The 22394-nt window shown below is 41.5% G+C and overlaps 1 protein-coding gene across 2 annotated transcripts in view; it reads right to left on the bottom strand.

Moving 5' to 3' along the window:
* PAPPA2 (pappalysin 2) overlaps positions 1-22394 on the bottom strand; it is a 273310-nt gene that overhangs the window by 54534 nt on the left and 196382 nt on the right. For both annotated transcript variants that reach the window (XM_003130330.6, XM_021063681.1), the window contains 3 exons: positions 5019-5187; positions 2949-3084; positions 908-1017 (listed from right to left, as the gene is read on the bottom strand). In XM_003130330.6, the coding sequence (XP_003130378.3) occupies positions 908-1017; positions 2949-3084; positions 5019-5187 (415 nt within the window). The remainder of the gene's footprint in view (positions 1-907; positions 1018-2948; positions 3085-5018; positions 5188-22394) is intronic.

The raw sequence follows: 22394 nt of genomic DNA, 5'->3' as shown, positions 1-22394 counted from the left end.
GAAAAGGAGGCCATGGAAATGAGACCCCAAGGAAGGACCAAACGCATGGATGCTGAACTCAGTAAGAGTAATGCCAGAGGTACTAGGTAAAGCGATTATAAGCCAGGAGCTAAAGTGTTCAAGAAATTGGGGGAGGGAGTGATTGGAGGGTCAGAAGATGTCAACTGCATGGATGATGGTGAGTGGTTTATTCTGTTGGTATTAGATTCAAATGTTGGTGATTTCAGGGAGGAGGCAGGGAGAAGGGCTTGGATGTGGCACCAGGGTCAGGAGGGGTGTGAGAAAGTAGGGACCAGTGGGCCCTGCAGGGAGGCAGAGTCCTCAGGGTTTTAAGTGAGGATGGAAACAAATGGAAAGCCGAGAGAATAGGTTGTAGATGTAATGGATCTGACTCAAGATTGACTTTGAATATTACAGGGCTCTGGAAGAGGCTTTCAGGGTTTAGAGAGAGTGGGAAATGGAGGCAGGAAAGGTAACTTTTAAAACTTAACTTCCTTTAGTCATTCTCTCCCTGTTTTCACTTTTATTTGCAGCTTTTCTAATTTATCTTTCCCTCTCCAACCTTCTTTTATCTTTATTCATTTATTTGGCTTATCCTGTTTTCCTGCCCTACTTTTTTTTTATTTGTAGCAATTTTCTCTTTCAATTTTCTTCCTGTATCATCATTCTCTATGTCTCCAAATCTTCCTTCTGTATTATTTTTTAAACTTTCCTTTGGATATGTGTTATTTTTTTTTTCTACAGCCTTTTCTCTTTTTTCTTCTTGATTTTCAATCCTTCTCTCTAGAAACCATCCCTGTGGTTACTTGCTTGAAAGCCTCTGAAATTACCCCAAGGAACATGCTGTCGGTTGAGAATGGCTGAACAGTCTTACATCCTTAGCACATAAAAATGACCTGTTCCTCACCTGGACTTTGACAGGTTCCATCCAGTGCTCCAGAGCGTCAGCAGTGACATTCTCAGGAAGAATTACGGGATCACTGGGGGGGATTACACATGATGGGGAACACACAGCACCTGAAGGAACAGAAATTTACAACTTGAATGTCCCACAACTTGGTCTTCATCCTGGAATCATTAGCTTCGGTTTTTCACAATCAGTTTCTACAAGGGTCATCTCATTAACATGGTCCTCGGCAGGGCTGACACACATCTACTGTGAATACGTAGGAATACTCCTACACTAATGAGTAAGAGCCACTGCCTCACGTTAACTCCTTGCACCAAGTGCCCTGCCTCTTTCTCTTCCAACATACGCTCTCCTTTAGAATCTCTGAATCTCTGTCTGACCCAGCAATGAAAAGTTTAACTCCTAGTCTTGCAGGTCTCCAAGACCCCACTCCAGGATGCTGGCCAGCCAAAGCCTATCCCAATTGGTTGATGCCTTTTAAGTAATTTTTATATCATTTCTGTTTATATGATTCCTGAAAGCTTATAACTGCGCATCCACTACCTATGAACTTCACTAGCTGGGGAAAAAAATGGCCCAAATCCGAGGACAGATTTATGTGGCCTGCTGCATTGAAGATCATGACACTGGTAGCCAAGAAACCTCTGTGATTAAAAAAGAAAGCAAGAAGGAGTTCCCGCTGTGTAACAACTGGATCCCTGGTGTCTCTGCAGCACCGGGACAGAGGTCACAACTGTGGCTCCGATCATCCCGACTATCCCTGGCCCAGGAACTCCACATACTGTGGGGCGGCCAAAAAAGTCAAAAGGGGAGTCAAAAGTGGAGATTTTGGTCACATGTTGGCCTTTTGAAGGAAAATCTTGCTTAATTTCCATGAATGTGGCATATCTGTGTCTTCTAAAATTCTATTCAAGAAGGCACATGCTCAGGGTTTTTTATTTCCTCATCTAAAGACTGGATGACCTGAAGTCTTTGTGTGGAATCTAAATAACATTAGGCCACAGCAAGATCTTCAAGGACAAGTATAACAAAGAAATTTAATTAAAAAAAAAAGATTTGATGATCTCCAAGTTTATTTCAGCTCTTACCATCTCTGTTCCTGTTTTCCAACAACTTGTATAATAACTCAAAGAGTTACATGATTCTTAAAGATCCCATATATGGGAGTGTATGATATATTAAGATAGAAATTAGAGGGTGGGGAAATAAGTATTTTCTCCATGAGACACCATGGAAGAGGCATAGTCTAAGCCTCCTGCTACTCCTTGCCCAACTACAAGATTCCTCAGTGCACAGAGCAACTCAAAGATGGTAAAGAACATTCTCCAAAATGAGCAAGCTTTTGCATTAACTCAAATTTTGCCTATTGGCATTTACAAGTTAGAATCACTTATGAAATTACTCCTTGCTGGTGATCAATTATGAATGTGTCATAAAACTTAGGGGTTATCTCACAAGGTTTTCCCACAAACAGCATCTAGCATTTCTCTTCTCTGTGATGCCTAAGTCCAGCCAGAGCAAATTTGAGTCAACTTCACTTTAAATCAGCTCCAGCCACAGAGACCGTTTAACTTCAGTGACTTCATTAAGAAGCTGCCCCTGGGTTCTGCAGCCTGATTTCCCTGTACAGAAAGAATGGCAAGCAAATGCCACCTTGAATTGTTCTTTTCGGGAACTCTTGACAAGAGTAGGGAGCATGGAGGAGGTACCCAGCACGTGGGTTGTGTGTGGTTGCATGTTTCCACCTTTCCTTTTGGAACTACAACTCCTGCCACCGGTCAACCCACTTTCAGTCAGCAGCAAAGTGGGTAGCACAACCAGACACCAGACACGCAGCTCAGCAGCGGCACCACCACTACACACGTGTGGAGGAGACAAAAAATGAATTTGTCATAAACTTCATTTTGACTGAAGCAGCCTTAGCTGCTTGCATTTCCATCCACTCCTCGAGGAGAACAATGGATGTGATTCGAGATCCAGCCAAGCCTAGTAAAAGGATGACCCGGTAGCAGAATTCAGCATCCCTTCTGAAACATACCAATCCCATATCCCTGTTCACACTTGTACTCCACGAAATTCAGCTCCGAGGTGGGTGGGGGGCATTCCCCTTGTAGGTTCTCACATAACTTGAACTCCTCGGTCCATAGTCCCTCCTTTGTGCAGAGGATGGGATGCTAGAATATCAAAATTCAAAAACATGTACATTATAGTTTTGCAAACTACTTTTATTTTACTCTACTATTTTAGCATGGTTGATTTACAATGTTGTGTTAGTTTCAGGTGTAGAGCATAATGATATATATGTGTGTGTGTGTGTGTATACATATATGAATATGAATATTTTTTCAGATTCTTCTCCCTTATAGGTTATTATAAGATATTGAGTATGGTTCCCTGTGCTATTCAGTATGTCCTTCCTGGTTATATACTTTATGTGTAGTGTAGTGTGTTTATGTTAATCTCAAATTCCTACTTTATCCCTATCCTCCCTTTCCCCTTTGGTAACCACTAACTTCTCTTAAAGTGGGGTCAAAAGAACCTGAACTAAAAGACACTATTAAGATAATAAACCATATTGTTACTGACCGCCTCCCCCCTCCCAAGAAAAAGTCTAGACAAGCTTTTGTTGTTTCGATGCGAGGGAATCATGAACAATTTTTAAACTAATAAAATTCATTAATAATGTGTTTTCCAGAGTTCCCGTTGTGGCTCAGGGGTAACGAACCCAACTAGTCTTCATGAGGATGTGGGTTCAATTCCTGGCCCTGCTCAGTGGGTTAAGGATCTGGCACTGCCGTGAGCTGTGGTGTAGGTCACAGACCCGGCTCAGATCTGGTGTTGCTGTGGCTGTGGTGTAGGCTGGCAGCTATAGCTCTGATTCGACCCCTGGCCTGGGAACTTCCATATGCCACAGGAACAACCCTAAAAAAAAAAAAATAGTGCATTTTCCCTCTGACATAAAGATACAGTGAGCTATTAGCTGTGGCCCATGTATTCTGAGCTAGTTTCTGGAAATTCTTTCTAGGTGGTGTTGTTTTGCATTGATCTAGTCATCCTATCCCACAAATGCTGCTTATGGCAAATACCAGTTTTTTGTTTGTTTTGTTTTGTTTTTTTTTTCAAGATTACTTAGCCAGTGAAACTAACTCCTAATTTTTTTGAAGCTGCCTTTCTCCTTTCAGCTTGAATGGATGCATCATGGTTGCTTTTGATCTCACCAAAGTCCTATTCCCTTTCTACACATGTGTGCTGGTTTTTGTAACTCTTGGCTTGTCATCTCCCGGAATCACAAAGTATACTATATGCAGAACACAGAGAATAGCATTAACTCACCAAACCCAAGAAAGTAAGATTTTAGAATGATAGCTAACTCTCCCTTCATCTAGCCAATTCCTTGAGTCCTTAAACGATCAGTGCAAACAGATGTGTTTGATTTCCCAGGGGTCTCATTTCAAGGAGTGTTATTTTCACATCTGTCCTGCAGTGCTTATCTTGGAGTACTGGACACTGAGATAAAGGTATGTGCCAGGAGAGCAGTCAAGGCCATTGATCTTTGCCTAGGAAGTCTGCTTAACTTCCTGTCTCATGTATGTGTGTGGTACTTGAGAAGATTCTAAAATAAAATGGATTTTAGTCACATAACCACGATAAGACTGTGGTTGGTTTTTGAGATCTCTTGTGCCAAAATCCTAGGGCAAAAGGTAGTCCAACAGTGCTTTCAGCTTTGCCTTTGCTGAGGAATTCGTGTTCCTGATCAGGACTCTGCTCTATTAAAAAATATAACAAGCGTTTCTAGCCAAAGCAGGTCGGAGGAAATCACATTGCCAAATCAGAATCCTAGCATTTTTGTAATTTACCCAGGGACTCAACCCATAAGGTTGTTCTTCTTACCCAAGATCAAGGTCTGAAATAAGGAGAGATTATTCCAAAAAAAACATGGTATCTTCTGAATTCCCTATCAAATAATCTCAACACCCTTGGTTAGTATCCCGACTTAGTAAGGCCCTGCCTGTTGGGGTTCATTTAGACCATTTCTGCTCCATGTTCTTGGATTGGTCCTCAAGAGCAGAGCACAACCTGATCTGAAATAAAGTTAAGTTATCCTTACCCTTTTACTTTCCTGGTTACAGTTGAGCACGCACTGGCTGTCGAGCTCAAAGCCATTGGTACATTCATACATGCCTTCAAAGACAGGAGAAGGGGGCTCACACACCACTGGGAGGCAGCTGCCTTGCTCCCAGATTCCACCCTCCAGGCACTGGATCTTCAGGAACTTGCTGAGGAGACATAAAACAAAATAGGCCATCAGCATCCCTCAAGAAGGTTTTGGGGGAAAACTGGACCCTCAGTAGCATGGGAAGAGGATTAGCAAATAGAGGCAGTCGATTATTGTTAACCAAAGGTCCTACTCCTCCAATCTAATCTCTGTCATGGAAGTGAAGATAGTACTGTGCACTCAATAGCAGTGATAGCCTTAGCTGCTGCAGACTAATATTTGATATATTACACTCCAGACAGCCTGATCGCTATCAGTGTAGCATCTACATCTTTTCAGTTAGGCTGTCTTTAAGCTCTTCATCTTGGAGCAGTCTGACACTTCAGTGCACTGGGAAGTACGAGGTAGGACGGAGTACAGAAAAGGTTATCATACACTCAAGGGGACTATCCAGAAGTCATCTGAGGATCATCAGTGTTAATATGGTCGTGTAATCAATGAAGCTGCAAATATCAGTTAGTTCTCCAGAGAGGGGAGAAGATATGGCAGTATCAGTTTTCTTAAAACAGAGGCTCTTACTCTAAACTTCAGAAGGGCAAGGGGCTTGCTGGAAATTAATACATTGATTTTGTTTCCTTAAAAGGCCATTTTTTTTTTCTTGGAAAGGTGTTCATAACTTGCTTTCATCAGATTCTCAAAGTAGACCTGACTCAATACTGTCCTGGAAGAAGTTCCCTCCCTTCTCATGCGCAGATATGGCCTCCAACCAGAGAGACTGCATTCGAGGTAGACGGTGGTCAACAGAATTAGGTCTTGCTACTGCGAACTTTATTCCATTTCTCTTCTAACTTGCTGCCAAACTGAAGATGCTTTCCATTTTGCTCTTTTTTTTATTTTTTTTAAATTTTTTTTGCTATTTCTTTGGGCCGCTTCTGCGGCATATGGAGTTTCCCAGGCTAGGGGTCCAATTGGAGCCATAGCCGCCAGCCTACGCCAGAGCCACAGCAACGCGGGATCCGAGCCGTGTCTGCAACCTACACCACAGCTCACGGCAACGCCGGATCGTTAACCCACTGAGCAAGGGCAGGGACCGAACCCGCAACCTCATGGTTCCTAGTCGGATTCGTTAACCACTGCGCCACGACGGGAACTCCCATTTTGCTCTTTTAATGCATCCACTTCTGATTCAGAATATTAATGGTTACAGATAAGCTTGTGATTCTAAAATAGAAATAATCCTTTGGCCATAGAGTCAACCATATGGTGGCCTTAAATTATTATTTTCTAGTATCATAATATCTTTTTTTTTTCTTTTTTTGTTTGCCCCCACTGCATGTGGAAGCTGGGTCAAGGTTCGAATCCGAGCTGGAGCTGTGACCTATGCCACAGCTGCAGCGACACAGGATTCTTAAACCATTGCACTGGGCCAGGGATCGAACTGGTACCTCCATTGAGACAAGCTGGATCATTAAACCACTGAGCCACAGCGGGAACGCCCAATGGTACCTTTTTTAAATTGAAACATACCCACCATCCACACACTTTTCATGGACTCCTGCACTTTTATACAATGCCTCCTGCATGCTTCCCTAGGATTCTAATATTACACTAGTAAAACGTTCATCACATTATTTTACAAATGTGTAGAAGTCTTCATTTTCCACTAGGTTGGAAGCTGCCTAAAGGCAAGGATCGTGTCTAATTCTTGTTTGTTTGGTTTTTTTTTTTTTTTTTTTTTTTTTGTCTTTTTAGGGCCTGCAGCATATGGAGGTTCCCAGGCTAGGGGTCGAATCAGAGCTGTTGCTGCTGGCCTACACCAGAGCCACAGCAATGCCATATCCAAGCCATGTCTGCAACCTACACCACACCAGAGCCACAGCAATGCTGGATCCTTAACCCACTGAGCAAGGCCAGGGATCGAACCCGCAACCTCATGGTTCCTAGTTGGATTCGTTTCCGCTGAGCCACGACAGGAACTCCTAATTCTTGTTTTTTAATTCCCAGGAACTAAAAAAAAAACTGTTTTATATTAGCCATTAATTGAATATTTAGCAAATTAAACAAAATTCAGTGTGTTAAGCACACTGCAGAGCATTTTATATATTTTAACAAACTGAAACATCAGAATATCCCTAATGAAGTAGTATTATCATTCTTATTTTATAAAGAAACATGCAGAGATGTTAAGTAATTTGACCAAGATCCTACAGTGCAGAACGCAATTTATTTCAAATAATTTAAATAAATTTTAATAATTTAACATATTTTAACAACATCCACTCAGGTGTTCATGAAGGAGTCTTTAATATTAAATAGTTATTTAGAGTCATGCCCTTATTCCCAGTAATATTTTAGAAAAGAATTCTGATTTTATGACTGGAATTCTTTAACATCATAGTTTACGTGGTCATATATCTACTATCTGTTAATAATAAATGCTATTTTTGAGATATATTTCAGGTGTTTGGCAAGACACCTACATACATTTTTTCATTGAATCCCCCAAACAGCAGTTGAAGGTAAATATTATTATCCACATTTCAGAGAAGGAAACTGAGCCTGAGAGATTTAAAGCTAGCTCAAAGATCCACAGTAAAAGCTGCAGACAGGACTTGGTCCCAGATCAGCCTGCTGCCAAAGCCTGTGGTCTTTCCTGGGTCAGGTTCAACAATACGTTTCATACTTTGCAATCCACTTTGAATATCAGTAATGTCTCTATTCTATTGAACAGCCCTTTATCCTAATGTCACATTTTAAAGTGTGGTTAAAAAAAAAAAAGATGATTCATTTGAAATATTTGCATTGAGTAATAAATTTCACATAGAAATTGCACAAATCCTATTATACAGTTCAAGTGTACACCTGGATAATCATCATTCGGTAAAGATGCAGAGAATTTTCACCCCCCCCACCAAATTCCCCTTCTCACTAACCGCCCCCGCACCCCTGCAATGCACACTATTCTGACTTTCATCAGCATATTTGTTTTGCCCATTCATGAACTTTACATAAATGAAATCAAATCACACCCTATGTACTCTTTAGTATATGGCTTCTTTCCCCAAAGGAAGATGACATTTAAAATGTCTTCTCAAATCCACTTTTAAGGAAGGGTTGCAGTTTAACTATAATGAAGCTTCCTTTTGTTCTGCTCCTAGGCTGGATATTTTACTCCCTTTTCACACTACAGAGTTTATATCCTCCAAGGGACTCTCTCCTTTCTACCACCTCCCACAGATGAAATCCTTCCCCTACCTCTGCTGAACTGACATCCCCCAGCTGGAGAGAGCAGGCAATACCACTGACACCAGGGGAGAGGCAAGGCTGTAAACCTTGCATGTCAGCATGGTTATAAAGGAAAACCCTTGCTTGGCCAGGACGATAATATTTTGACTTCATGTGGTATTTTTCTCTGAACTGGTTGGAACATTTCAACCATGGAAGCAGTCTTCCTTTCCCTTGCCCAGAGTGGAGAACTATTCAAGAATGCCGATTTCATATATTTCCTTGCCAGTTTAATAACCTTAGGGGTGAGGGTATACAGATCAAACTTGGCTAGGGAAGAGAGAGGTGGGTGTTGGGGGTGGTACCCAAAGTGCAGGCTGGCCCTGTGCTGCACAGCACCAGTCACATCAGTGATAAGGGAGGGAGAAGGCTGTAAGGTAGCCAGGGAAGCAGCAGAGTTTACACTGGTGCCCCTGGGGCCCAGAGAAGACCCTCCAGGTAAGAGTGGGGAGGGGCTGGGAGAGAGTCCTGATTCCCTAGGAAATCCCATCTCCAATCCTGCAGGGGTTCCGATACCCTCTCAACCTCATGGATTCTCCCTTAAACAGGGGCTGGCTTCTACATGCCACTTGAACAGATGACACACTTGGGGTCCCACCTTTGGACTTCTCACAAAGCACTTGATTGGTCAGTTCTTCATGACCCAATCACCAGGGCTGTCTCACTGGTTCCATGTCGATGCCAATCTACACCCATTTTTGGAATGAATCTTGGGATCTCACGGTGTGGAGCTTGGACCTTGAGTGCCATGGGCTGGTCTTGGCTATTTTGTTAAAAAAGGGACTGTGATTGCAGTAGGAATTCTGGGGTGTCCTGTACTCCTTCCAGCTATAGGAAATTTGGTTTCCAGGTGGGACTCTTGAAGCAGACTGAAGCCTAGAGTAATGACAGGACTTCCACCTCTGGTGATACCAAAACGGCCACTATATTTCTTCTAGTTTGGTGATCTCAAGGAGTAACCTCTGATCCTTATAAAATTATTAATAAATAACTGGTTTATTTACAATGGTCCAAATCCTGTGCATGAAGTGTATAAATCAAAAAGCTAAGAGACATTTTTTTAGGTCAAATAGTGAATATGTTTGTATTTCAAATAATGATGGTATTGGATATTGGGTGAAGCACCCAGGCAGGCCCTCACCAGGACAGAGATTCCAAGACCTTTTAGAGAATCCAGTACAAATACATTTTACTTGAAATATTCTACTATCAGCTCCCTGTATGTTCTTCATCCCAGTAGAGTAAGGGAGGCTAAAATGTCTCATATTACAGGCAGGAAACTGCACATTAATAACTATGAGATGACTTGCTCAATGCCACACAACAAGCAAGTCATTGGCGAAAGCAAGAATAGAATTCATAGTTTTGAAATTATAACACCCTGACCATTAGAACAATGATTTTTCTAATGACATTTCTAGACTAACCCAATCAGAATCATGTAAGAACTGTATTAAAAAAGCTCAAATAAACAGATTGCCTAAATTGCCACAAACTGGCCTCACACTCTATATTTTTAAATTTGTCAGCAGTCTTAATGTGTAGCCAGGTTGGCAAACTACTAAAATCTACGCTACTTTCCCATGCTAGTAAAAATAAGCCATAGGTGTAGAAATCAGAGAGCAAAACCACCCATCTACCAACATTGGCCAAAAGGCTAGATTCTTAGCAAAGACCAAACATGACAGCTGCAGCCAGACAACATACTCTGTAAACGGTGCCATGAAGGGCTGGGGGTAAGGGAAGGTTTGTATTTATTTTCCCTCTAACTACTCCAGACAAATCACCACAATTTCCAAGTTAGAAGATGCTTTTTCCAATTTCCAGAACTTGTGGTATCCACCTAGTGCCGAAAATCCAGCTGTGCTCTTTCTGCTTCTTACATCATTGCCAGAAATAAAGATCTTATAATCAAAACTTGGCTGAAAGTTTGATTGATGCTGCTTGAGGCACACATGAGCCTACCCCATCTTCTATCACCACTGCAGGATTTTCAAAAGTAATATTTATTTTCCATTGGAGAAAATAAAAGTATGATTGTCGAGTCCAAGGGAATTATCATGTCTTTACTGATCAAGGGCATCTGGTGTCTCCAAGGAGTAGTTCCTCATGAATAATAATAATAATAACAACAACAACAACAGAAAAACAAAATATTGAGCACTTAAGTGTGAGTCATTGTGCAGAAGCATATATAGCTACATCATTTTATCCTCAAACCCATCCTGTGTGATAAGGTCTATTGCTGAGTTCTTGATGCCCTTATCTCCACAATGCTCTTTTGTAGTCATCCCCAGCTCAGCAAACGATACCACCATCTATCCTGTTGCCCACATAAGAAACTTAGGAGATACCCTTGATCTACTTTATCTCAACCGTAACTTTTCTCCAAGCTCCCATCTGATCTTGCTCAATCCATCAGCAAGTCCTCTTAGTTTTACCTCCCAAATATCTCTGGAATCTGTTCCCATACCTCTTGTAATCTCCACTGCCAGGAGCACTTGCCCACGTTCTCATATCTCACCTCCTAACTAGAGACTTCACTTTTCCTCTGGACCCCTGCCTACTCAGTTGGCAAACACCAGTCAGAAGGGTAGTTTATAAAAACAAGTAAATAAATTAGAACATGTCATTTTTCTGCTGAGGATATTTTAATTGCCTCCTGGTACATGAAAAAATAAAATTCCAATCTTCTCACTTTTCACTCACAAGGTCCCCTGCATGATCTGGCCCCACTTTCTATGACTTCATCCTATGTCCCATTCACCTTACTTAACATGCTTTGCCCACACTTAAGACTCCCAAGCACAACTCAAGCATTTTCCTACCAAAGCAAGTTGGTACCACTCTTTCTGCTTGTGATACTTTTCTTTTTGTTCTTCTCCTGGCTGATTCTTCTTCCTATCTAAGAATAATTTTTGCCACCCAAGAGCATCCTTATTTTACACCGCTCGTGTTTTTAGTTTTTAGTCAAAGCACCTGTCTAGTGCATATTCTGTAATTATTTTTGTTGCTTGTTTCCCTCCCTGGGATGTGAGCTTGATGAGGGTAAGATCTTATTTACTATCCTCAGTGCTCAGCATAACATCTGGTACAGAATAGGTGCCAGTGGACATGGGTTCAATGACTGTAGAAATGTTCTTTTATAAATGAAGTAAGTAGGTTTATAAAGCAAAATAACTTGCCTGAAGTTATCTAACTAGTTAATGGCACAGCAGGGATCAGTACAGGCAGACCTCTTTTCATCATGCTTTACTTTACTGCACTTCGCAGATACTGAAAATTTTTACAAATTGAAGGTTTGTGACAATCCTGTGTTGTCAGATGGAACCTGCATCCTGATGCTACAGAGATGCCACCAATCGCATTACGCCACAGCGGGAACTCCATAAAGAAATTTTAAGTTATGTTCACTGCTTTTTTTTTTAAGACATATTGCTATTCCACATACTTAACAGACTATAGTATAGTGTAAACATAAATTTATACACACTAGAAAACTAAAAAAACAAATCATGTGATGCTTTATTGTGATACTGCAGTGGTCGGGACAAGAACCCCCAATATTTCTGAGGTATGCCAGTACCATGCTCTATTAGACGCCAATCCCTATGTCAAAGCACTAGTGCTACTAGAAATGGAGCTGCAGATAAATTACCTCCGTTTACTTTGTACCTGTGTACTGAGTATCTCAAAGTCCTATCACATAGACTATCCTTAAAAAGAAAATATAAGGGCAAGAAGGAACTGCATTATTATTTTCATTATATAGGTTAGGAAACTGAAGCATTAATTGATTGTTTTGCATGATACATGGTCAGGTTTTGAATTGCGATTAGAAAGCCTCTTCACTAGAATATATTAGCCCCTTCCTGCTTACAGTGTGGTTCCCAGAGAAATCACTTGGGGGCTTGTTAGAAATGTAGTCTCAGGCTCCACCCAGACAGACTCAGTCTGAATCCGCATTTTAACAAGATTCCCAAGTGATTCCTACGCACGCATATGAAAGTTTGGGAAGTTGTATTCTAGACCATTTTAAAAGACACAGTCCTCTACCCCACCCCAGACAGAACCATCAGCACTTCCAAACTCCAGGCCAGCTTTCTTCTTAACAAACTGCAGACCTGGTTTCTCAAGCCAACATCCTAAATAGACAGCAGCAGACTCCAGGCATAGCTAGTCTCCCAGCGAGATTATAGTTATTCTGCATTTTCTAATGCCAGGCCTCCCAACGTGCTGCCCCAGTCCACTCTACTGGAAGAGAAATAGTTATCAGCAGGACCATCCCATCAGACTTATCGACTTTGACTTTTCATTCTTCCCTGACTCAAAAAAAAAAAAAAAATTCCTTGTCACTTACAAAGCTCCCCTTCCACATAGAACAGAACCTCTCTGTCAGAAAGAACAACCTGCTAATCCCTAAAAGCAAGTGGTCAACTTCTCCTAAGCCCCACCCATCACGTTTATCTTTGGACATCCTGCTACTAACTCTTAGGTCTCCAAATTGAGACCTAAGATGCAATCATGCTCTAGCCCTGGGTCTGAACACCTACCTCAAGTTTGGGCCCCTTCTTCATCTCTCATTGCCACCATCTTAATTGTCCAACCCTCAGCCTCCCTCACTTCAAGTTCAAGAGTCCTCACTTAACCTTTTTTTCTATGAGTCTCTTGGCCTCTCTCACACATTCTTTACACAGCTGACAGGGCTATCTTCCTATCTGCTCATACTACCCCCAGAGCTAAAAACACCCTGAGGTCTCTCCAATGCATGCAACTTAAACCCAAACATATACAATAGCTATCAATAGAATTCTATTGAATTCTACATCTATTCCCTTCAGTGTGTTTGAGGAGCTGGTGATTACCCTGAAGTGCAGGGGTGAAGTGGGCCTAATGCCTGGAAACATTAAATAGGAATCTCCTGCTTTTATCATCTTTCATCATTCAGTTATAGGCATATGTCGAAGAGACTGTGGATTTTACTTCCAGACCACTGCAATAAAGTGAGTATCATAATAAAGTGAGTCACACAGATTTGTTGGTTTCCCAGTGCATATAAAGTTATGTTTATAGTATACTGCAGTCTATTAAGTGTGCAATAGCTTTGTGTCTAAAAAAAGTACGAATCTTAATTTAAAAATACTTTACTGCTAAAAATGATAACCATCACCTAAGCCTTCAGTGAGTCATAATCTTTTGCTGGTGGAAGTTTTAAAATATTGCAAGAATTACCAAAATATGATACAGAGACATGAAATGAGCAAATACTGCTACAAAAATGGCGCCAATAAACTTGCTCAAGGCAGTGTTGGCACAAACCTTCAATTTGTAAAAAATGCAGTATCTGCAAAGCATAATAAAGCAAAGAGCAATAAAATGAGGTATGCCTGTATTTGTCCATTCATATGTGCAAATGTGCAACAATTATCCATTAAGCACTTAGTACGTGCCCATTTATTACACTAGGTCCTGCATGGTAGAAACAAATATTGATACTATAATAAAGCCAGATGGCTGTCCTTCAGGAGCCCAAAGAGAGCCATGAAGGAAGGACATAAGGAAAGACTTTGTTGGGTTCATTGGGTGGAGAAGGAAAAGGGTCTGCCAGGGTAAAGGAACAGTGCATGAAAGAACGGTATGAGGGAATGCTGGAATGCCCACTGTGGCTCATTGGGTTAAGGATGCTAAGTTGCCTCTGTGAGGATGCAGGTTCAATCCCTGGCCTCACTCAGTGGGTTAAGGATCCATCGCCACAAGTTGCAATGTAGGTTGCTCCCGTCTGGTGTTGCACTGACTGGGGCATAGGCTGCAGCTGCAGCTCCAATTCAACCCCCGGCCCAGGGAACTTCCAAGTGCTGCAGGTGCAGTCATAAAAAGTAAGAAAGAAGAAAAGAAAGAAAGAAATGGCAGTGTGAAAAGCAGTGTGTGTTTGAAGCGTTGGTCTAAAATGGAAATGGAAAAAAATAGGCATCTAGGTGGCCTCAGTGGAGAAGAGGCCAGACAGGAGAGTAGCCTGGGTGAAATCAGCTGGGACAAAATTCTGGCAGACAAGGGCCACAAATTATATGAATTCCATGTTATAGGTGAGGTTCTCTCATTTGTGAGGAATCCGTTCTCCATAAAGTTACTTGTTGAAGGATTCTTCCAGATATTATACCCCTGATCCTGGTCAGCCCAAGTCACTGACAGGCCTGATGGGAAGTGGTCACGGACGTCCCCACCCTTGCCTGGGAGTCAAGAATTCATCACTGCACATTATCGATGCTCTTCCAGAAAGCAAAGTGGCTCCTGGTCCAGAAGCCACAGCAGTGATAAGACCTGAATCCCCTAATGAGTATCAGAACTTCTGGCCAGCTGTGACCTATATAAGGACGTTGGAGTGTACTTGGGTGAACCCAGCACCTGCCTCATCCCTCTGATGTGGGCTGGGATGAAAAGCCTGACTAACCTTCTCCCTGACTGAAGAGGAAGAGTCAGAGGTCACTGTGGTCTTTGGCAGGCTTTTCATGGAGGCACCAGGGAATTCCCATCAAGAAGATGGTGTGCAGAGTGTTGAAGGGCAGATGACCTGGAATCTGGAGACTAAAGCTCAAACTCCAGCTGTGGCTCTTCGCACATCTCTGACTTGTAATAAATTACCTAACCTTTCTTCTCTCAGTTTTCCCATCTGAAAAATGGGGATAATAATAACTTCCTCACAGGGTCATTAGGAGATTTTTCAAGTTAGTGTATATAAAGCATGTTGTACAAGCGACTGGCAATAAGCAGCAGAAATTCTTTGTTCTGATAACCGAAGGATCTACCCAGTCACACTTCGCTCTCTCTCTTGCTTTCTGCCCCTGTGTGTGTGTGTGTGTGTGTGTGTGTGATGTGAGTGTGGAATGTTACCATACTACTCAGTTCTTCCACCCTACTTATTTCTTCAGATTTCTGCCCACCCAGAAGCCTTCAGGAGACAGTTCATAAATCAGCAGGGCCTGACCTGACCCTCTTACTAAAGAGTGAAGGCAACCTCACCATCAAAATATTCACCCACTGTGGAAAGAAGGGCTTAGCAGGAGACTGAGACAGAGGAATGGGGTAGGAAAGGGCTTCAGGGAGAGAAATTCTGGGTTGAAGAAAGTTCTATGGCTTATATATAAGAACCCAGCACTTATTCCTCCTAGATTTTAAAAATTATTTTAGTAGAGAAATCAGTGGTCAATATAATATTGGAAGAGAAAGGACAGTTTTACAGTAAGATGCTCCCTAGCCTGGGATTGAAGGTCACAGGGAAATTTATAAGTTCAGCAAATGCTGTGTTCAAAGGGAAGGCTGCATGCCAGTTGCCAGAGGTCTCTGAGGCCTGCAGCAGTGAGCTGGCCTGTACCCAGGTGTGTATGTGAGTGTCCAGGCTTGGAGCAGAGGTTCAGTCACTTTCGTGCCAAAAGAGGCTGCAATAAATTAGCCTAAAGCTCACATTATCCTACAATGGCAAGAGAATTGAGGATTCCAAAGATAAACTTTGAATGTATTTCCTATAAACACTAATTATAAAGCCAGACAATGTCTTAATGGAAAGAAAACAAATTTCTGGTTCTCACAGATGCATGAATGTACATAAAGATAACATGTCCCTTAACTGGCAAGTCACAGATAGCTTGTGAGTCTCTATATACATAGGTTAGCATCTAGTCATGTACGTATTTGCACAATGTTATCATACAGAGCTTAAAAATCGGTAGATTATTTTACTGGATTCTTAAAATGACAAATCAGGATACTTAAGGAGTTTTAGAATTTGCCTTGACTGCACATTTCATTTCATCAGCTAAGTCTGTATTTTCCTTCCTGCGGCAGGATAAAATAAGGTGGACCTCAGAGAATCAAGCTGTGGCTCAGAAAGACCAAAAGAGTCTAAAAATGTAGGTAACGTCTCCAGGCCATGACCTTCCCTTCTCCTCCGAGACCAGCCTGACTGTATTTGCACCCCCCCCACCAATTAAGTATCTCCAGCTCCATCTTGCTGACTATTTCATTTCCATTTCTCCCGTCCCCCCACCCTTTTCCTTTCCATGGTCCATTTGAAGTCACTGTAGCATTTGGATAACTCACTGAGTTGACAGTGTGATGAGATGAAACATTCAGAGAGGGTTCTGATTGGCAGAGGGAATGGCTGATTATATTTTTTAATTGAATGAACTGTCTCTTTTGATGTGTATGTTTTCTTTATCAGACTGGACTTGTACTTCCCACTTGAAATGCCAATTTTGGTCTTTCTGTCTCTATGTTGTTTTTCTAGGGCATAGGCACCAACCACAGAATGGGAGACAATGACAATAGCCACTGATAAAAATGTAGTTGAGTATATTCTTTGCTAAAGAAGATTACCTGTTAAACATACCAAAAACAACAGTCATTTTACCTAAAGTTTGTTTGTTTGTTTGTTTGTTTCTTTTGGCTGTTCCATAGCACATGGAGTTCCCAGGCCAGGGATCGGATCTGAGCTTCAGTTGTGACCTAAGCCACAGCTGTGGCAGTGCCAGATCCTTAACATACTGTGCCCGGTTGGGAATTGAACCTGTGTCCCAGCACTCCCAAGACACCACTGATCCTGTTGTGCCACAGCGGGAACTCCTACCTGAAGCTTAATATGACTAAGAATTTTGCTCAGGAGTTCCTCTCATGGCTCAGCAGGTTAAGAACCTGACTAGTATCCATGAAGATATGGGTTTGATCCCTGGCCTCGCTCCGTGGGTTAAAGGATCTGGCATTGCTGTGGCTGTGGCATAGTCTGGCAGCTGCAGCTCCAATTCAACACCTAACCTGGGAACTTCCATAGGGTGTGGCCCTAAAAAGAAGAAAGAAAAAAGAATTATGCTTAGTTCTTTACATCTATTGTTTCATTTAATCCTTACAAAAATCTGTAAGTACCCCTCTTTCTTATCATCTGTTTGGTAAATAAAAATAATCATGTTAAACATACAAATCAGTGTCTAGGGGCTAATAGCAGCGCTGGGAATTCAAACTGAGATGTCACTAACCCCAGCACCTGCAAAATTAACCATGAAGCCAAGAGATAAATCTTGGACAAAGGAAACCTTCCTAGAAAACTGAGTAAATTTTCTTCTTTAGAAGTTTGAGAGAAGTGCTTAATTTTTAAACTCGATTCTAGAAATCTTTAAAAATGTATCCAATATTCTGTCTTCAAGGAAAATCGTGATTTAATCTCCTTGGGTGTAAATGGAGAACAAGTCACCAAAACCCTATCAAGAGGAAAAAAAAAAAACACAAAAAGCCTTGGCTATTCATTTAGATCAGAAGTTTTCCAAGTATTACCTTACGTTGAGCCCACTAAGATCATGTCTGTGTTTATAATATATTGCTCCTTATTTTCCTGGTGGGAATACATTTTATGTATCACTTCTCTCAGTGGTGTTATACCAAAGTGTTAATTCTCCTCATCAATTCCATTGAGAAAAAAATATATATATATAGACTTTTAGAGCTAGAAGTCACTCAAGATTTTCCTTTACTTTGCAGAGGTGGAAAAAGAGGCACAGAGGAAGGTAGTAATTTCCTCAAGATCGGAAAGTCTTGTTAGCCAAGAGCATGGGCTTTGGAATTAGAATGATTTTAATACTATGCATCAGCTGCGTGATCATGGGAAAGCTACTTAAACACAATGCTCTGAATCTCGGTTTCCTCATCTATAAGAGGGGATCATAATATACTGAAACGTATTATGATTATTATATTATACCAAGTTATGTATTACTATATCATAATATATCACATAACATTATACTATTATCTTATTACATAATAACATTTACTGGTGTCGTAAAAAATAAATGCGGAACTTATGCAAAGTACTTAATACAGTGTAACACATAGTGATGAATCGCTATCATCATCAGCAGCAGCTCAACAGAGAGTCCAGACCTTAGGATTTTTAACGCTTCGCAACACTAAACAATCTTTCTATGTGTGCAGAGATGGGTCAAGTATACATGTCTAACTCCAAGGCCTTCCTTGTTCCCCAAATCAGATTAGATCAACCCCATGGAAGGTTTTACCAGACAAACATTTGTTAAATAAATAGTCACAATGTAAGGCCTATTTATTCAATCTGAACCTACATTTGTGTTTATAGAATTTAAATAGATTTGGGTTCACTGCAAAAGCTGAAGGATGACAGTTTACAATTACTCTTCAGCAGATCTGACAACTATAGCACCTTTTAGATGGCATCTTGATGAATGACTGACTTGCAGAGGGAGCGGCTAAGGAAAGTTAGAAGGTTGGAATAGTTTAGAAGTTAAATTAATTATGGGCCCTAATGAGGTTAACCTAACCTTCACACATAAAGATAACGCCTAATGAGAAAAAGGTAACTATGGGAGTGAAAGATGAGGGAGACTATAATATGGTCTTTTTAATAAAATAAAAGTCAAATACATTTATTTTAGCTTCCTGGGAAGTCAGGTTAATGAAACAATGGAATGATTAATGATGATATGTATGTAGAGGTAAATTGCATGGGAGAAAAAAGACAAGCAGGGTATGTGTATATTTTAAAATGCAAATGAGAAAGAACTCTGAAACTATCTAAACCTTACAATTTCTTTGGAGTTACTATTGTCTGTATTTTCTTTATTAACTCGAAAAATAAATAAACCTCAAAGAGACATGTAAAACTCTGGCATGCCAAAGTGGTGCTACAGTAATTTTGAGAAAAGTAAACGTTATTCTGGATATTTTTAGGAAAGTCAAAATCCCATGACTGATTGTTCTTACATGAAGAAAAAGGTTCATGCTTCTAAACTGCTTCTTGATTTTGGGTTGTACATTAGAGTGACCTGGGAGCTTTGCAAAGGACTAATGCCTGGTTCCCACTTCCAGAGATTCTGGTGTAGTTGGTTTGGGGTGTGAGCTGGGCAGGAAGATACTTGAACTCTCCCCAGGTGATGCTAAGGTAGAGCCAGGTATGAGAACCATTGTTCTGGGGAGCTTCTTGAGAGGTCTCATCCTTTTTCTATTACCACCAACTTGTATAGAGTTTGCCCATCAAGTTTAAATGTCAGTTGAATAAATGAACTTAAAACTGTCTCTAGAGAATGATGATTACTTCTATGCTGCTGAGACAATTAGTAGAAGCAAAATGGACACACTATTTTAAAAGTTTTCTGGAGTTCCCGTCGTGGCGCAGTGGTTAACGAATCCGACTAGGAACCATGAGGTTGTGGGTTCGGTCCCTGCCCTTGCTCAGTGGGTTAACAATCCGGTGTTGCCGTGAGCTGTGGTATAGGTTGCAGACGCGGCTCGGATTCTGCGTTGCTGTGGCTCTGGCGTAGGCCGGTGGCTGCAGCTCCGATTCGACCCCTAGCCTGGGAACCTCCATATGCCGAGGGAGCGGCCCAAGAAATGGCAAAAAAAAAAAAAAAAAGACAAAAAAAAAAAAGTTTTCTTCCACTCTAAAGCACTTGAAATAGAACTTTGCACCCCCCATTAGAAAAAAAAAAAACCCTTCTTTCCTTCACCATTTTTAGCATCAAATTTTCATCAAAACCCTACCATGATTTTTCTAAGAAATGTGGTCATTTTATCCATTCATAAAGTATTTATTGAGTACCTACTAATAAATGTAGATGCCACTGGGCACATGAGGCTAAACAAATATCCATGGTCTATTGGACAGGTCACTGCACCATTTCTATGCCATGAAATAAAGGATTTTGTCAGGGAAGTTTCCTGTGTGATGGGAAACCATGGGAGGGACCCTTCCAACAGATCGGGAAAATCTCAGAGATTTCAGAGATAAAAATCACACCTATTCTAAAAATAGGGAAGTAGGAGTTAGCCAAGCAAAAGATCACTTTGGGGAGAGCTCTGAACAGAAGGAGGAGCGTGTTTGAAGGCCCAGAGGCAGGCTAGCCATGGTGTACATAAAGAAGTAAAAGAAATTCAGAGCACCAGAGCCTGCACTGCAGAAGGTACTGTGTTTAACAGTGGGAGGGAAGTGATCTCTTAGGAAGATAATGAGCGATAAGCTGGGGAGGTTAAGGCAGGCCCAGCTAGAGCACACAAGACCTTGAACACATTTTAAGTTGAAGCTTTTTAATTTTCTTAAATGACAATAGCAGGAAGGCTGGTCATTTGGTATTTTTTTCCTTTTCTTTTAAAGGCCGTACCTGCAGCATATACAAGTTCCTGGGCTAGAGATCAAATTGGAGCTTCAGCTGAAGACCCTGCCATAGCCTGTGACATGCCAGATCCTTAATCCACTGAGCAAGGCCAGGGATCGAACCCATATCCTCACAGAGACTACATCATCCTTAATCCTCTGAGCCACAATGGGAACTCTCATCACTTAGTTTTATGTAGGGGGTAATATAACTGGATTTGAGTTCTGTGAAGATCATTTTTGCTGCAAAGTAGTGAATGTATTGAAGAGGGAAAGACTGGAGTCAGAAAAATCAGTTCAGAAGTGAAGACACATAATGATCTGTCATGGAGAAGTAGCAGCAGGAACACAGATAAAGGGCCATATCTAAGGGTCAGTAAGATGATGACACTTGATGGAAGATAATGACTGATTTGACTGAGGGTGAAGGACACTGACCTGCTCAACCAAAGGGAACACAGAAGGATGTGCAGATTTGAAAAAGTTTACACTAAGCTCTGTTTTATATGGGATGAGTTTGAAATGCAAAATCGCATATCAAAGTGGTTGTCCTAATGGACCTTATGGCCCTTAAGGGAAGAGACTAGATTGCAGGTATCGTCTTGGGAATCATCAGCATGTGGGAGGTAGTCAAGGCTATGGGGTAAATGAGCTTCAGCCCAGACAAATATGCAGAATAAAAAAGTGAGCTCAGAGAAACAACTTTGAAGAAATGAGCAGAGAAGAAAAGGCTAGGCAAGGAAACTGAGAAGAGACAGAGAAAAGGGACATCAAGGGAGTGAGTTAGAGAAGAATTATCCAGGAAGAAGTCTCAAGGAGAGTCTAGCCAACTCCGCTGCACCCAAGCGTCAGCCTCCATCTTTGATATTTGACTCTGACAGCTTTCAAGCCTTGCCCTCCATCTCCCATGTCTTAGCAAGACTGTAAGAAAGACTGGGTGCTTCTTCTTCTGGCCTCAGTAGAAAGTTCAAACCATGCCAGGTCCTGTTCACATGCACAAACCCTCACCCAAGCCCCACTCCCTGACCACTACAGAACTCCCAATCAGTCTATTTTCACAGATTGCTCAAGCCATTTGAAGACTAACTTGGGATTCTCCCCTTCTCTTCCCAAGAAGCTTCACTGAGTACTAAACCTTTTCATTCTCTCTTGGTCTATGTGTGGGATCATTACTTTCAACATTCAAACCAATTTTGGGTGCCAGGATCCATCCTATCTCAGTGTGACCACAATGTAAGCCAAATAGTCTCACATAACATAAGGTAAAGAAGAGTCCCTGCACTTGGCAGCAGAGAGGTCCATGGTAGGCTCAGCTTTAGTGGAAAGATGGGAATGAAAAGCTGAGTGTCAAAGTGTGAAGGCGAAAGAAGACGGCAAGATGGAGACAGTGAATACAAATGACTCTTCGAACAAGTTTCGTTGGAAAAGGGAGGCAGAAGATGTGGTAGCTGGAGAAGGACACGGGGTCAAGAAAAGTTGACTAGTATCCATGAGGACACAAGTTCAACCCCTGGCCTTGCTCAGTGGGTTAAGGATCTGGTGTTGTGGTGAGTTGTGGTGTAGGTCGCAGATGAGGCTTGGATCCTGTGTTGCTGTGGCTGTGGTGCCAGCAGCTACAGCTCTGATTCAACCCCTAACCTGGGAATTTCCATATGCCATGAGTGAGGCACTAAACAAACAAACAAACAAACAAAAGAGAGACTTAAGACAATTAAAGAGTGAGAGGAAGAGAGCCTTCAGATGTAGGAAAGAGGAAGGATCATAGAGTGAGAGAAATTCCCAAGAAGGGCTATGGGATCAAGAGCAAAGGTGGAAAA

The sequence above is a fragment of the Sus scrofa genome, chromosome 9 (assembly GCF_000003025.6).
Source record: "Sus scrofa isolate TJ Tabasco breed Duroc chromosome 9, Sscrofa11.1, whole genome shotgun sequence".
Taxonomy (NCBI): Eukaryota; Metazoa; Chordata; class Mammalia; order Artiodactyla; family Suidae; genus Sus; species Sus scrofa.
The sequence above is the reverse complement of the archived record's forward strand: the minus strand, read 5'-3'. Positions and strand labels throughout refer to the sequence as shown.